The 17,409-nt window shown below is 38.7% G+C and overlaps 1 protein-coding gene across 5 annotated transcripts in view; it reads left to right on the plus strand.

Moving 5' to 3' along the window:
- Window positions 1–17,409, plus strand: part of NR1H4 (nuclear receptor subfamily 1 group H member 4) — a 73,482-nt gene that overhangs the window by 17,523 nt on the left and 38,550 nt on the right. For 2 of the 5 annotated variants that reach the window (XM_011284174.4, XM_019835387.3), the window contains exons 2-3: window positions 176–307; window positions 14,464–14,829. In XM_011284174.4, the coding sequence (XP_011282476.1) occupies window positions 229–307; window positions 14,464–14,829 (445 nt within the window). In that variant the 5' untranslated portion in view covers window positions 176–228. Of the gene's footprint in view, window positions 1–175; window positions 308–6,595; window positions 9,327–14,463; window positions 14,830–17,409 lie in introns of those variants that run through there. The other 3 variants (XM_019835385.3, XM_019835386.2, XM_019835388.3) reach the window with 3 other exon arrangements.

Genomic DNA, 17,409 nt, shown 5'->3' on the forward strand with positions numbered 1-17,409 from the left:
GGTAAAAATGATAAATACTGAGAACAGATATGTACAGAAAGGCTCTGGCAAAATGTCTACAAACAGATCCATTTGCTATTTTGTGTATAAGCTTGCTCCCTTTCTCCCTCTCTCTTTTAACTAAATATCTATGCCCCCACCCTTCCTCAAACTCTACTACTTATTTGTCTTTCAGAGTTTTCTTTTGAAGACTACTGTAACAAAGGGATATTTTAAATAGAACTTTGGATGGGATCAAAAATGAATCTCATCGAACACTCCCACTTACCTGTCACGGATGAATTTTCTCTTTCTGAAAATTTATTTGGTAAGTTGTCAAGTTCATTTGAATATAAGTGAAAATAAAGTGCAACTTGGAAATACATGAGAAAAAAGCCTAGATGATGAATCCAACAGAACCCAGAAAAGTTTTTGTTCCATCTAAGTACTCAATAAACATTAGATACCGTGCCATGTTAGAGGCAGATCACACCTTGGATTTATTGAGCCTGATGGTCTTCTTTTTTATAGTCGAGGGCTGCAAGGCAAGAGAGCTTTGTGACTTGTTCAAGGCCATGAGGCTAGATAATTAACAGAGCTGGGAGTAGAAACAGATTCCTGTTCCGGGCTAATTCTGATATTATTATAGCACTACTAGAGTATGAAATCATGCCTCTTATGGTTTAATATTATACCTATAAAAGGTTGGGGTTGCTTAGGTTATAGTTCTGCAATAAGTTTCCTTTCTACTCTTCTTCCCATGCTGGGGGATATATGGCACAGTGTCATGATTAGTCATTTAAATTGGATTGAGGACAATCTGTACTAAGTTGTTTTCAGTAGATCTGTAACTAGATGATACCATAAAATGATATATTGCTTCACTTTATGCATTTATGAAAAAACTTCTCATTATAGTTTCAGTTGAGAACATCAGCAAAGACTCAACAGCAGCAATATTTTAGATGGGGCAGGGAAGCTTTCTGCCACTCTTAAAATAATTCCCTTCTGTATAATAGCCCTTCTGGGAGGCTTGGATGCTCCCAATTTTTTACTCTACATTAAAGTATGGACCATGGACTCTGATAGTGAAAATGCAAACATTTATAATTCCACAAAATGCAATATTTGGAGGCATGACATCCTTGCCTATTTGGTTGCAGACAACCTTGAACAATATTAATTAATAGCTTATGCTATTACCCAGTAGCCATTAGCATCTTAGTGTGTAATGGTTTAGCAGGTCATTTCCAAGGAGAGGTCATTATTTGTATTACCTGTTTACATATCTACCTGTACCATACAGTATAAGAACATTTAAGGGCAGTGACCATATTTTACTAATCCTAGTATGCACTTGATAAATAAGAACCAACTAATAAATAATAAAAGGGAAGGAGAAAAGAGGTTCAGGGAGAAAAAGAGATATTTATCCGTAACTCTCAGAGAGACCAAAGGCAGCAGTAATTATTTATGAAATGCCAGTTCTGGGACATAAGTGCTGTATCTTATTTCTTCCATTTGGCGTTTCTTCATCCTATGGATGCATTCAAAGACAACGGTGCCTACTTCCATGTCCATTTACATGACCATTTACTTCTGTTCTACCCTTATATGAGTCCTGAAAACAGCCTGCATAGACATCTTTATAATTTTTGTCCTACTAATCAGAACTCACAGGATAGTTAAAACTGTACATGTATATCATAGACTAAGGAAAATTCTACTTAAGATGATTTTTTCACTTCACTGAAATTTTATGATTGCATGGTAGGATCTCTGAGAGAGCACATTATTAGATTGAAGGCTCACCTCATCAGCCATGAGGTGAAAAAGATGTGAGCAGATAGAGAAAAATTTGTGAAGGTGCTGTCACGTTAGAAGCATCTGGAAATGATTGCTTGAGGAAGCACTGTAACTCATGCTTTTAGTGTTGCTTTTCCTCCAGCTCTCCTTTGCTAGACCACATTCTTAATTTGTTTCCTAACACAGTCATTTAAGATTTCTGAGAATACGTAGTATAAGATGCATGAGCCACCAGCACAGCTGTTATTCCTGACTGGAGCAGTTTCCTCAAATCTTCATCTGGTCTTCTCTCCTGGTAAATTAATATCCAGTGTGGCCATTGGGACATGCTTTCCTTTTCTCCATTAAGTTCTAGAGCTGGCCCTAAGCATTTTTATCACATCTCTTTCCTCCTGGGGGCTCAGTCTCACTCCACACAACATACCTGAGCTAAAGGTACACCAAAGCGGTGGATGGAGACTTTCATTTTAATTTCCTTATTCCTCCTCCCATCTTCTTTTGTCTCCTGATGAGCCTGATGGATTCTTTGGGCTTCCCATCCTGAGCTTAGGATTCAGAGCACCAGGGAAAAGACTATGGCCCATGGATGAGTAACCCACAGTGCCTAACTCACCACTCCTGGATTTTGAGATATGCTAGAGACTCGAAAGTATTAACCCATGGACTCAACTAGCTGGAGAGTGAAACTCTTTTCCAATGGTCTGTGTAATGAAAACCAACTATCATGTTGTTACAACAAAGGAAGGTGAGGCTAATTGTATAGCATATGGATAGCTATCATTTCTTCCACCCAAATATTGAGTACCAACTATATACCAGGCATTGGAATAAAGCAGGGAAAAAGACAGGCAAGATCCTAGTGGAGGGTAGACTCACAATAAGCATACAAATAAATAAATAAACAAAATAACATGAGGTAGTGGTAAGTGCTATGAAAACAATAAAACAGGGTGATATCATAGTAACTGGAAGGATGGGACTGCTCTAACTGGTGTGGCCAAGGAAAGCCTCTGAGGAGTTGACAATTGAGCTGAGACTGAAAGACAAGAAGCCAAGGAGAACATTTTAGGCAGAGGAAATAGTAAATGCAAAAGCCCAAAGTCTGCAATGGACTATAAGGCCTTGTCTTTTCATTTTTATTTAGGGTCATTGAAAGAGTCTAGACAACTGGTTTTGGACCCTGCATCCCCATTAACCAACATGAGTAAAAGGAGATGATTAGATGGAGAATTCTAGAACCACTGTCTAGTTTTAACATCTGAATCCACAAATTGCTCTAGTTGTGCTAGAAAGCGGTGACCTGGACTCAGTGGTACTTATCTGGCACATGACGTGACTTCTAAGGTGGCCTTGGGCATGGTCCTCCTCCCTGCAGGTTACTATAAAGGCCATAATGAAATCCCAATGTTAAGACAGTGGGAAGGTGCTGGTAAGATTATATAGAAAATACTGATAAGTACTCACTAATGGGCACTGGTGACACTAATTACCTCTGCAGTGAGAACTTTCAGCCTCTTCTAGAGATGGCTATGGACCCCTTACTCTCTGAAGGCTTTGGGTAAGGTGACGGGAGCGCATCTCCTCATGTATAAATGGTTACCCTGAAGAGAGAAGCCTGAAGCAAGGACTTGCACACAGGCAGTTTATGTGAGTGGTGATCCTGGGTTGTAGAAATCAAAGACTGGAGTCATGAAACGGGGACAGAGGAAAACCAACATGAGATGAGTTACGAGGGTCCCTGTTGTGGACAAGGGGATCTTGATTCCCCTGAGAGTAGCACAGAGGATTGTCCTCTGAGGAACCAGGGACTGGGGCGGTTACTAACAGGGTCACCCCTGGGGGCATGAACTCCCTGGCACTTGTGGGTTGTGCCTTTATTACACCCAGTGGAATCAGGCCAAGTGGTCTCCCTCCTATGGTGTTGGAGAAGTTCTGAGCAGAAAGCAAAAAGATATGCAGCATGATCCTGAAATGACAGACTAAGTATGAGGTGAGTCTGAGCTCATGTGTGATCACTTGCTGTGGCTACAGCTGAAATGAGGGGTGGGCTTCAGGATGTGACACTGCCACCAGAGGGGTCTGCCACACAGTATTAATGTGATTTTTCCACTAAATCAGTTTAGATATTCAAAGGAAGGCTAAGATTTGGAGGGGGGATGGGGCAGATTTGCTCTATAGATTCTGTTTTCTTAAACTGGTTCTTGCAGAAAAGAAGGAAAGAAGCTGGGACAGAATGGAATTGTAGAGATGAGACTGGAATCACTTTCTGAGGTCGTTTAATTTATTCTGCTACCACACATCCCTGACAAATCCAGATGGGAATCTAGCTCATTGGTAACTCAATCCACATATAGGACTCGGAATGGAAGGACATGGTGACCCAAAAGAGATAAGTCTCCTTTCCTTTGGGACATCCTACAAGCCAGGAAACTTGGTCAAAGATTAATTTAGTGGGTTGAGAAAGGCTTCTCTGATGAATGAAGAAGGCAGGATCTTTATGCAATTAGTGCACAATAAAAGGTAATCATGACAAAGTCCACAGCTTCCCACAGTTTGACATGGTGAATAGGTATGTTAAATAAAACCTATGTATTCTTTTACCAAACTGTGCCTTAAGAACTCAAAAAATCACAAAATTTCAGATGAATAAAAAAGCATTGTAACAATAGGATAGCATAAGCAAGAGAAGGTACTGTCTTATGCTTCAATATCCAATGTTCTTAGTGCAGTGAATTCTGGTTCTTTTGGCTCGGTGATATTGGGAAAAGTTCACTGATTGTGAGTGGAAATAAGCAATGAAATTTAAAGAAATAAAGTCTAAGAGGCAATTGAGACACTCTGAAGTTTAGTTTTCTCCCTTGTAAATGGGGATAATAATGACACATTACAGCTTGTTGGGAAAATTGAATGGCTGCGTTGAAAGTGTTTTTGTAAACCTGAAGGCATCACACAACATAATTAATCCAGAGTTTTCAAGGTAGTTGTTACTATTTAAATTGTTGAAATGATAAACACAGCCCTACTCATTAAGGGAAGGAAGTGCTATTTATCTTAACATTGTTGAATGCAAAGAATCTTCAAGGAGCCAACAAAACCCAACAGCATGGAAATAAATTTCCAAGTGCCCTAAGGAAGGAAACACTTGTTCTGTCTCATCTTGGTATTATGGCTTTGCTAACAATAGCTATGGAATCTGTGTTTTTATACTAATTTTTATATTTGTATCTAATAGTCTTTCCAAAGCCCTATTTTGAATGAGGATCAGCAAGTGGCAGGAGGCATATCCCAAATAATTCCTTTCCTTTAGCTATTTTTCATTACTTTGTGCTTCCCTTAGCTGTTTATGTCCATTTTCTCTGGGTAGTTTTATTTTTTTATTAAAAATTTTTTTTTAAATGATGACTTATTTTTGAGAGAAAGAGAGATACAGAGTGTGTGCAGGGGAGGTACAGAGAGAGAGGGAGGCACAGAATCCAAAGCAGGCTCCAGGCTCTGAGCTGGCAGCACAGAGCTAGACACAGGGCTTGAACTCATGAACTGAGAGATCATGTCCTGAGCTGAAGTCAGATGCTTAACTGACTGAGCCACCCAGGTGCCCCTGGGTAGTTCTATTTTTATTAAAAGATATTCATTTTAGAATCTTATTCTTGCTTATGTCTTTTGCTTAAATTAAAAGAATCTTTCAGATGTTACAGAGTCAGTCAGATGTTTTAAAATACAATTAAAGGTCTTAAGATGCAGTTTTGTGGAATATTTCTGACATTTCACTTCAGGTTTTTTTTTTAATCTCACTGAGTTCAACTAAAGTGAATGTAGTTCTGATGTGATGGGTAAATTGAAGCTGAAAGTTTCCAGAAGATGAAAAGATACCATTGGCTCAGACAAATCGGGAGCTTTGTTTAGTGTAATGTAAATATTGTGTCACTACTGTTTCTTACCCATATCTTTTCTGCAGATTTATGCAATATCTAAGTTTTTATTAATTCACTATGGTTTTGGATTTTGCACTCCCAGGAATCTCAGATCTGGTAACCCTTGTTGGTGGAGTTTAGAAATGGAAGATGGTAAAGAAGTATTGACAGGGACTTTCCTTATTACAAAATAGAGTAGACAAAACAGTGCTTCTTCTGATAGGGCTGAATAGTTTGGAGAAGGCATGCAGTGGGATGAAGAATTACAAAGTGGCTAACTGGTGGGTGACTCCATTGCCATCCAGGGCCTGCGCTCAACCTTGTAGGCTAAGAAACAAATCTCAAGGGCACTCAGAATAACCAAGCTGAGAAAGGTTGAATATAAAATCAGATTGAAAATTTATACACTTACAGGGATAAAAAGAATTGTGCTAATGGTAACAGCTACTATTTCTTGAGTGCTTTCTATATGTCAGATATCATATTTATTCTATATTAGTTAGCAAGCTTCCTGAATTCAAGTCCATCTCTGTCATTTACTGGTATGTGGTCCTTTAACTTTATGCAAGTGACTTGCTTTATTTACTCAAGTTCTCAGAAGAATGCCTGGCACATCACAAGTACTCTATAACTATTTGCCGTTAGTATTAATTCTTTTATTTTTTTATTAAAAATTTTAAAAATGTTTTATTTATTTTTGAGAGAAAGAGAGAGAGAGACAGCACGAGTATGGCAGAGGCAGAGAGAGAGGGAGACACAGAATCCGAAGCAGGCTCCAGGCTCTGAGCTGTCAGCACAGAGCCCGATGTGGGGCTCCAACCCATGAACCATGAGATCATGAACTGAGCCCAAGTTGGATGTTTATCCAACTGAGCCACCCAGGTGCCCCACCATTAATATTAATTCTTACAACACTCCTATGAGGTGTATACCATTACTATTCCCCTTTTACTGGTGAGAAAGTGGAGATTTAAAAAGTTCAATAATCTGCTTAAAGTTCCATAGGTAGTTAAGTGGAAACCAAAATATAATCAAGACAAGGAATTAGAATTGGATGGTTAAGGATCCAGGCTAAGAGAACACTCACATTCGGCTTCTCAGGGGAGGTCTTTCCAATGAGATTACATCACCCAGAGTCTATTGGTCAAGTCTCCTCTAAAGGATAGTTCTCAGAAAACCTGGGACTACCTAATTTCAAGGCTTCATAGCTCATTCTCCGACTTACCAGGAAGGATATATCATTCACATTGTTCCCAAGTATCTTATGCAATAGGACCAATAGAACTTTCTGTGATGGTGAAATATTCTAGATCTACGTTGTCCAATGCGGTTGCTACTGTCCACATATTAACACTTAAGATAAGACGAGCGTAACTGAGGAATTGATTCCAATTTAATTTAATTAATTTTAATTTAAGTAGCCATATATGACTAGTGGCTACTATTTCAGTGCACAGAACAGCAGGGGGATAATGTGTTTTTAGAAAAAAAATAACATGAGGCAGTTGGTCATCACTGAGAAAGAAGCAAAGGGATCCAACCAGTCTTATTATGAGAATATCGTGTGTGAATGTCACTCAGCAACAGCTGTTTCCCCGATCAGCTAAACTGTCCTACTCATTTCCTTGTTAGTATAGCAGTTTCTGAGGACAAGAAGCCCATTTGTTTGAGCAGTTAAAAAGTCAGTAGAGAATTATTAAAATTGAAAACTCAGAGATAATTTGTCCTGGTTAAATCCTTTGGGTAGCTCTTCCACCCAGGATCCTCTCAAGGCAAGGATAGTTCTGGGGTTGTGAGGAGAGGAGAATGAAATCAGAAGTAGACTGAGGAGTGAGAATAGCTTTGCAAATGGTAAGTGATTTGGCAAGCTGAACTGAAACATACCCATGCACTATCACTCTTTTCCCCTTTCTTGGCAACTAGGGCAAGTGTGCCTCAGTTTTTCAACCACGGGGTTTTGACTCAGAAGACCTGGGGTAAAGTCCTAACTTCATCCCTCACTAACTGCATGACTTTAGATAAATCACTGAATGTCACTGCCTTGTAGAGTCTGTAAAATAGGGTAGAAGATAGTGGGCCTCAGATGTAATACCTTCCTCAGAGGATGTGAGAAGGATCAAATGAGGTAATGCATGTGGAACCACTTTGTAAACACGTGAAAGCTGTTGAAATGTCTTGGCAATGATTACTGCATTTGTACAGATCACTATTGCCTTTGAAACAGCTTTCATATTTATTGCGTTTTTATCTTCACAACAAGTCTATGAGGGAAGTAGGGCAGGAATTATTATCTATGTTTTACCATCTGTTGATGTAGACAAATGAGGCCCAGAGAAGCTGAGAGACTGGCCTAAGGTTATACAGGGTGTCTGATTGCATTAAATGTGAGCTTAACCCTAGTCCTACCAATTCCTATTCTAGAGCCCTCTCTTCCAAAAAATAAGCAACAGTCACAAGCTTGATATCCACCAGTTGTGCTGTAGAAACTATTTCTACTCAGTAAGCAAGCCACCCTACAACCTGAGTCCAAAGATGAAGAATCATAACATCAATGTAATGATGGTGGGTATCCACCCACTGTGCTAAGCATTTCATCAATATTATCTTCTTTAATCCTCATACTAACTCTATGAGATTTTATGGTTATAAGTCCCACTTTATAGATGAGGAAATGGAGGCAGAAAATGGTTCAGGAATTGGTTCATGGTCCATGGAGCTAGTGAGTACCAAGGGAGTCTGGATATATTAGTTTCCTAAGGATGCTTTAATGAAGTCCCAAACTGGGTGGATTAAACAACAGAAATGGATTGTTTCACTATTCCTAAGGCTAAAAGTCCAAAATCAAGGTGTTGGCAGGGTTGATTCTTTCTGGAGGCTGTGAGGGAAGGGTGTGTTCCTGGTTTCTCTCCTTGGCTTGTAGATCCCTGTGTCTCTTCATACTGTCTCTGTGTCTAAATTTCCCATTTATATAAGGACATCAGTTATATGGGATAAGGGATCACCTTCATGATTGCATTTTAACTTGATTACCTCTATAAAAACCCTCTCTCCAAATAATGTCACATGATGAGTTTAGGACTTCAACATACCAATTTTGTAGGGGGTGGGGGTGGGACACAATTCCACCAATAACACTGGATATAAACCCAGATCAATTGGCCTTATACTGTTAAGCATTATGCTTTATTGTTTCCTGACATCATAAAATTAAATTATTCTGTAGTCTTTTGATAGGAACAAATGTCAAGACCTAGAGCATGGCAATTGATCCCAAATCCACTTTTAGGGCCACTGACCAGAAATCTATTCTACATATTAAGTTCTGAAACTGGAAAGTACTCCCCAAAATTAAGCTAAGAGACTGGTTTCCAGTTTACTAGGCAACTTGGCATCGAGGACTTTTCTCATAAACATTTACAAATATTCTGCTCTGTAATGAAGTTAATCAGTAAACCATACAACCTCTGGCCTCTGTCACTCCTTACCTGGTCTCATTTTCAGTTGCTGTGAATAAGCTAAGAATGGTAATGCAGTTTCAGGGGTTAGAATATCCAATTCAAAGTAGTCCTCGCCATAGCCACACATCATCAGGATTTGTCATGGAAATGATGAGCATGAAGCCTGATAAAGGTAGGATACTGTTCACAATTGCTCTTGGTCAAATTTACACAACTGGGCTGAGCAAGTGTGGGGGCTTTTGTTTGAGATTTTAGCAACAGATCTATGTCAAAGATGTCTCAGTCAGAGCCAGAAGACTGGGGTGAGAAGTTGGGGTGGGGTGATTTTTTAGGATTCGAGGCAGGTGAATATCTCATTGAGATAAAATCTAAGTATTTTTTCCTAAGATTCTTCATTGAATATTATGTAAAATGAGCAAGACTTTTTCAAGTTAAACACTAGACAGTTCTAACAATAATGCCTGTAGACACTTGAAAAAACACTTTGAAGTGCATTATTTAATGCAGTGTTTTAAAAATGGCATGTCTTAGACCCCAGTGGATCATGAAGTCTATTTGGGGCTTATAACCAGTATTAAAAATTAGACTAGACTAGACTAGAATATATGTACATATATATGCATATATATGTACATACAAATACATATATATGTATGTATCTATGTATAATACACACACATACATATATATTCCCTTTAAATTGTATTAAAGTAGAAATAAATGCACCTTTTTAGAAAGCATATTTTAAAGTTGACTTACCTCTCTGCCCCTTCCACATCTGATGTGAAAAGTCCTATCACAAAGTTCGGGTATTCATTTACTTGCTTTTGTCCCTTGACATCTCTCCACACACAAACACATGCACAGAGGAGGGATGGGCCTTTTGTGTCTGTATTATCTCTATCTTGTTCACTGTTGTATCCTCAGGATCTAGCACAGTTCCTGTCAAATAACAAGTGTTCAGTATATATTTATAAATGAAAGAAGTATCCTATCACTTATGTTATTAAAACAGACTAAGTGTTAATAATTACTAATTAACTATCAGTCAACTATCATTAAAATCAGGATTTTGCTAGGTTCTTTTAGAAGCAAACATGTCTTTTTATGGCATTCAACATATCAAAACATTTTCTCAACTACCTTATTTTATATTCAGGCTTACCTATGAGATAGCAAGGTTGGGTGTTAATAGTCCCAGAAAAAAATGAAAAAGAAAAATGTTAGGCAGTTGTTTGAAGCCTGTCAGTGAGTTCATGATGGAAGCTGTTCTAATCTCACTATTTTGGGTTATGTTGACCACGCTGGGTTTTTTATTATAAGTTGCCTGCATACTGATTGTTTCTCCTCTGTCAAGATTTGGTGGGGACACTGAAATACTAGAAGTGGATGTGCTTTGAGAATAGAAACATTATTTAATAATATTATGTGCTGTTCTCATATTCTTACATTTCATGGTTTTCATGTAATATTATCAATGTCTTTGTGAAAACTTTCCATTTTACTTGAAATGATTCCAAAGACATTTGACACTGATTCCATGTTCTGACTTTACTTGGGAGTATATTGTGTCTATTGATTACAAGAATATTAGTTTTATTGAAACAGTGCTCAGAGATCTTGCAATTGTCACTTGAGGAGAAAAAAAAACTACACATTTCCTTGGATTTTGTAAAATCCAGATTCTATCATTAATTGGTTATTTGACCTCAGGCAAATTGCTCAACCTTGCTGGACCTACAGAAAGAGAGGGGCTGGGGCTGGGGACAGGTAATTGACTTGGGGTAAGATCAGTTGGAGGACAAAATCTAGGAATAAGTGTAAGTGAAACTAATGCTTTTAATGCTTCTCTGTTCTTTTCAAACCTATTCATTCTACAAATTTTAGTCATATTTGGTTATGAAATAGATCAGGATTTTGCTTATATTTTATCTTTTCTTTTTGCTGTGATAATATCATATTTTCATATTCTTCCATTTTGTGGTAATAAGACAAAGCACCACTGCCGAAACTTTTTGTCTGTCAGATATACTGATTCAATGCTAGTTTTATAGGGAGAAGTCAGGCATAAAAGACAGGAAGTTAATTTTTGCCCAGATAGTGTATACTTTGTGCTTCAGCAATCTTTTTCTGAGTCAATGCAGAAAGCATTCTTTTTAACAAACTTTTGTTATGCATATATTCCCCACTGCCATTGTAGAAGATCCCTGAATTCTTATGCCTATAGGCTATTAGTCATATATTTATGGAGATTTTAGATAGAAAGAACTATAAGGTCATCCAACATGAAGTCTTTTCTTTACAGATGAGCAAAGCCGCCCAGAGAGGATAGGTAAGTACCATGTAACTAGATTCAGGATGCCCAGGAGCAGAAAGTCAGGGAAGACTTCCCAAGAGAAGCTTATACTGAAAAAGAAATTTAGAGATAAGCGGAGAATAGTGAGATGAAGCTCTGTGAGCAGATGGCTGTGTTGCAGAAGTTTCCAGGCTCAGGAAAGAGTTGTGTGGGGGCGGGGGGCAGGGGGAAAGGGTAGGGGTGAGGAGAAGGGAGGTCCTGAGTCTGGAAGCAGCAATACAAGGAACAGAGAAGTCAAAACATGAGAAATGGCTGGAAAATAAAATGTAGGATCATGCAGAGCCTTGCACACCTGGTTGCAGCTTACTTGCAAGCAGAGGCATTGAAGGGACTAACCAAGGGAAGTCCAAAGGGAAGAAGAGAAAACTGTTTACTATCATGCTTTAAAGCATCACACATCTGAAATTATCCGAGACAAGTGATGCTTTGAAGTCAGACTACCAAAGTTCAAATCTTAGCTATTCGGGTAGGTAGGAGTAAAGTTGCCTAACTTCTTTGTGCCCCAGGCTACTCATTTGTAAATAAGGATAATGATGTTACTCACCTCCTAAGATTTTTGTGAGAGAGAGATGAAAATATACAAGTGCCTGGCATTAGGAGGGAGGCTCTAAGAGTTTTCTGACAGTAGTGGTTGTAGCAGTAATAACAACACATCTACAACCATTTTTTGAGCACCGCACAAAATATTCCACATGTATAGATACATAGATCCACAGTCCCTAACCGACAATTTTAAATTCCAAATGCTCTAAAAACCAAACGTTTTATCCAAAGTTTGACACAAACTTCTTTGGTGGCAAAACCTGACCTGAACGGATGTGAGGATATTTATGGCATTTTTTTATTCCTTAGTATGAATATGTGTACATTTCACTGTGGAAAAGAGTGTTGTGTTTAATTCTGAGTTCTGTCCCAGACCACGCTGGGAAAAATAGCACTATATTCTGTTCCAAAACACAAACAATTCTGAATTCCAAAACACATATGACAGCAAGAGTTTCAGGTGAAGAACTGTGAATCTGTATTATGTCATTCATTCCTCAGCAAAACCCTTGCTATAGATATTTTCATCTCAGGCTTGCTGCTATCAAAACTGGGGTTCATCAGTGCCTGAGAGTCCCACTCTTCATAGGAGATGGAGTTGGAATTTCAGTCTAGGATTGCCTGACTATGCTTTGAAGAATCAGACACATTTGTACACTCTCATATCTTATTTATGTTTATTAAATTTTCTAGTGCTTTGTATAGTTTAAATGTTTTTATTTTCTAAAGAGTCATAGTTTATGCTTCTAGGAAATAGAAGCATTTTCACAACCTGATAGTTTTCTAATACCTAGAGGTTTTATAGATAAAAGTCTCATTTTGTAATAATGGTGGTAGGAATAATGATTATTATTAATAATAATTTAATGGCAACTATAACTTATCAGGCACTCCTTGTGTGCCCAACATTTAGCAAAGTGCTTGGCCTGCATTATCTTGTTTAATTCTTACATCAAACTAATGAGATAGGTATTATTCCCTATTTTATGAAGAGAAATTTGATCCTTAAAGACATTAAATAAATTGTCAACATGCACACAGAAAATAAGTAACAGGACTGGTATTTGAACCATACTCAATTCCAGGCACTGCATTGTTTTGTTTTGTTTTCTTTTTTTTTTAAAGCCCCTCCTTTTTTAAAAAATAATGATTAAAATACAAATATACTTGGCAAAAGTACAAACAGTATAAATACTATGCAACCTCCTATCCCAAAGAACAAGTCAACAATCTCACTTTCCAGTCCCCATCATCCAGTTTCTTTTGTATCATACAGAAATCTGCCTTGTACACACACACATACACCACACACATTATTTTTTCAATACCCACATAAATCTATGCATTATTCTGTAGCTTAATTTTTTCAAATAGTAGCACATCACAGAAACCTTTCTTTATCAATACATATAGATCTAAATCATTGTTTCATATTTACATAGTATTTCAGTGCATCATATCGTGTAATTCATTAAACCAGACTCCTATTGGTGGCTATTTAAATTGTTTCTGATTATAGTTCTTACAGATGTTCCTGCAAATGGACATCTTTACAGAAACATTTCACACAGATGCAAACCTGTCTCTAAAATAAATTTCCTTGGGGTGCCTGGGTGGTTCAGTCAGCTGAGCATCTGACTCTTGATTTCAGCTTAGGTCATAATCCCAGGGTTGTGGGATCAAGGCCCGCATCTTAAGCCCCTGCTTAAGATTCTCTCTCTCGCTCTGGTCCTCTCCCTCACTTGCATGCTGTCTCCCTCAATGAAATGAAATGAAATGAATGAAATGAAATAATAAAATAAAAAATTCCTTGCAGTCTAATTGCTGGGTTAAAAGAGTATTAGAGTTTTAGATGCTGAAAGATATTAAAAAATTACCCTCCAAGAATATTTGCTTTTCTAAGAGTGTGTTCTGTCGAGCATTTTTAACCTTTACTCATTTGAGGATGAACATGATCATATTTTATATTGCAGTTTGTATATTGGACTAACCAAGGGAAGTCCAAAGGGAGGAAGAGAAAAGTATTTACTATCATGCTTTAAAGCATCACACATCTGAAATTATCCGAGAATTATTTAAATTTAAATTTAAATTTAATTATTGGTAAGGGTGAATGCATTTTTGTATGCTTATAAAAACACTTTGTATTTCTAAAAACAGGCAGTCCATTCATATCCTCTATCCTTTCTTTCCATGAGGCTGTTGAATTTTTCTTATTGGTTTCAAGTGCTCTTTACATATTAATGATATGAGTCTTCTGTCTGTCTTTTATGTTGTGGATATTGTTCTGAGCTTGTAATTTGTCATTAAATCCTTTTTACAGTGTTTTTGGGCTGTAAAAAAAGTTGTTAATATTTATATAGTTAAATTTTTGTCTCTTCTTAATTCCAGTTTTGTTACTCTTGTTCAGGTGTACTAACAGAACAAGCAGCAGGTCCTTTGGGACAGAATCTAGAAGTGGAACCATACTCACAATACAACAATGTTCCATTTCCCCAAGTTCAACCACAGATTTCCTCATCGTCCTATTATTCCAACCTGGGTTTCTACCCCCAGCAGCCTGAAGAGTGGTATTCTCCTGGAATATATGAACTCAGGCGAATGCCAGCTGAGACTCTTTACCAGGGAGAGATTGAGGTAGCAGAGATTCCTGTAACAAAAAAGGCTCGAATGGGTACAACAACGGGGAGAATAAAAGGGGATGAATTATGTGTTGTTTGTGGAGACAGAGCATCTGGATACCATTATAATGCGCTGACCTGTGAGGGGTGCAAAGGTAAGCTTCTTTGGTTGGTCATTTTCTCCTTGTTCAAGTTTTACTGTATTGGTTGTTGAGATATCTCAGACTGGATTCTTCCCTTTTTCCAGATAAGTTCCCATTTTCTCCTCCTCTGCTCCTACCTGTTACAGATTTCTAGGAAAAGCCTTTTTAGAGCATTTAGCTTATATACAAACAATTTCCTATTTATAACCTTACACATGGTTAAAAAGAATTTATGGATTGTGGGTTTTATAGGGGTGGGAGGTTGTTATTTTTTATTTTAATTTTTTTAATGTTTATTTTTGAGAGAAAAAGAGAGAGAGACAGAGTGTGAGTGGGGGAGGGGCAGAGAGAGAGGGAGACACAGAATCCAAAGCAGGCTCCAGTCTCTGAGCTGTCAGCACAGAGCCCCATGCGGGGCTCGAACCCACGAATCATGAGATCATGACCTGAGCTGAAGTTGGACACTTAACTGACTGAGCCACCCGGTGCCTTAGATTGTTTTCTTTTCCTTTTCTTAAAATTAAGATCAAGGAGAATAATACTTTATTATATAATGTATTTGTTATACCTCAGTAGTAAACTTATTAGTTCTCATGCTCATTCCCATTTTATAGATGAAGAAAGTGCAGCACAAGAAGTTAATCAACTTACTCAAGGCTTCACAGCTAATTAGAGGTGGAGCTTCAAAAGTATAGCTTATGAATCTAACTCCAGAGCATTTGCTATTAACCACTTGGCTACCATGTCTTTTAATCCTTGCCTACTAAATGATCATTCTACTCTTTGAGCTATTTGGTCAAGGCTAGTATTGACTAATTCAGTGGCCAAAGTATTGGTATTGTCTAGGCCAAGGAAATAGACTCCTGAAGACAGTAACCTGGGTTGGCTCAACTCCTTGCAGATGAGCACTTAGAGAAACCTGGTCCTCCTGAGAAGAATCTGGGGCATCCAGGGTAACTGGAGTGAAACCAGTGTGCCTAGGACAACCCTAGAAAACACCGACTTTAAAAGCAGGCAGGGGAAGAGAATCCCCTAAAGGGTATAGAAGAAAGCCAGAGATGGGGGGGGGGGGCTACCAGGAAAGTGCAGGGTCATAGGACAGAAGGGGACAGAAAAGTGGTCAAAAGAGAACTTGTCCTTGGGCAAGTTTAGGAAGGAAAAGCTGGAGCTGGATGTAGATATAATTTTTAAGAGCAAAAAAAAAAAAAAAGCAGAGCTTTTTCATTGATTTTGACTTGAGACTTTGCCCCAGTGGTATGAGCAAAAGGACCAGAGTGCAAGGGAGGAGATGAGATGAGGCCAGGATGAGCCCGTGTGCTACATTAGGGAACGCAATTTTTTTTTTCTGTAAAGAGAGAGTAAATATTTTAGCAGTCTCTCTTGCGATTACTCAACTCTGCAAACACGGCCACATAAAGAAGGGGCATAGCCATGGCTTTATTTAACTTACAAAAATAGGTAAGGAAATTAAAAAAAAAAAAAAACAGGCAGCATGCCGAATTTGGCTCATAGGCCTAGCTGTAGTTTGCTGACCTTGTTCTGGACCAATGACTCTTGAGGGTGAGTATCAGCCTATTAACTAGAAGCTATATAGTGAGAGAGCACAAGAGTCAGGGCATGTATACAGGAAACATAAACTCATTTTGTGTAGCTGGGTTGAATTCAGTTTCAAGCCCTTGTGGAGCCTTTATTTCATTTAATTTAGGATTATTCTGCTCACCCTCACCCCCACCAAAAAAACTCTCACATTTCTCTGGGGTTTTGTCTAAATTCTGTGATTATCCAGGGTCAGGGAGGGATTGGGCACTGCAGGTGGGACTCTGGTCTCCAGTGTTGTTAACACAGTCCAGCATCTGCTGGGTGTTGTTCTAGCTGGTCTGCGGTGACCAGTGGGAAAGGTCTCTGAGGCTCCATCCCGGGGTCTTGAGTACATTCCTCCTTCCTGTCTGGCCTGCCTGCTGTCCTGCAACTCAGGTGGGGTGGGTTCCCGATGCTCCTGCAGTGTCGTGCTGGAAGACCTGGCTGCTCAGAGAAAACATGAAGCCATTTCATCTTCTCCCCTGCCACCCTGCTTGCAGGCAACACCCAGTGCCTCTCCGGGCTGTCTCCTGGGAAGGGTGCAAGAATTTTTCTGTTCTAGAACTCCTGAATGACATGGAGTTTCTATAATCTTTCAATACAAGCATCCCAGGATGCAGTCTGGGCGTGAAGAGGGGAAGGACAGAACTTAGGGCTTTTCACGTATCTGATATATGTCTTGACTCTTTTTTTTTAACTTCCTCTTTCTTTATTTACCCTTCCCAACTTGGGGAAATTTAGTGTCTGGGATCTGAAGGCTCAGATTGTGGTGACTAAAAACCAATAATGAGCTCCTTTGTGCTCTGTATATATTCTCCTGAGGAAACAAATGAAAATGATCCTGGCTTAGTGGATAGGTAGGAGGTTCACAGCATAGGGTAGAGTACAAGGGGAAGAAGCAGGAGCCTATGCCAGGAAGGCCTAACAGCTTGGCCAACCCAGTCCCCTCACCTGGCACCCCTTGCATGTCTGAGCTTACAAGATACAAAGTGAATTTTACTCTTTAACTTTCCA

Source organism: Felis catus, chromosome B4 (genome assembly GCF_018350175.1).
Source record: "Felis catus isolate Fca126 chromosome B4, F.catus_Fca126_mat1.0, whole genome shotgun sequence".
Classification (NCBI taxonomy): domain Eukaryota; kingdom Metazoa; phylum Chordata; class Mammalia; order Carnivora; family Felidae; genus Felis; species Felis catus.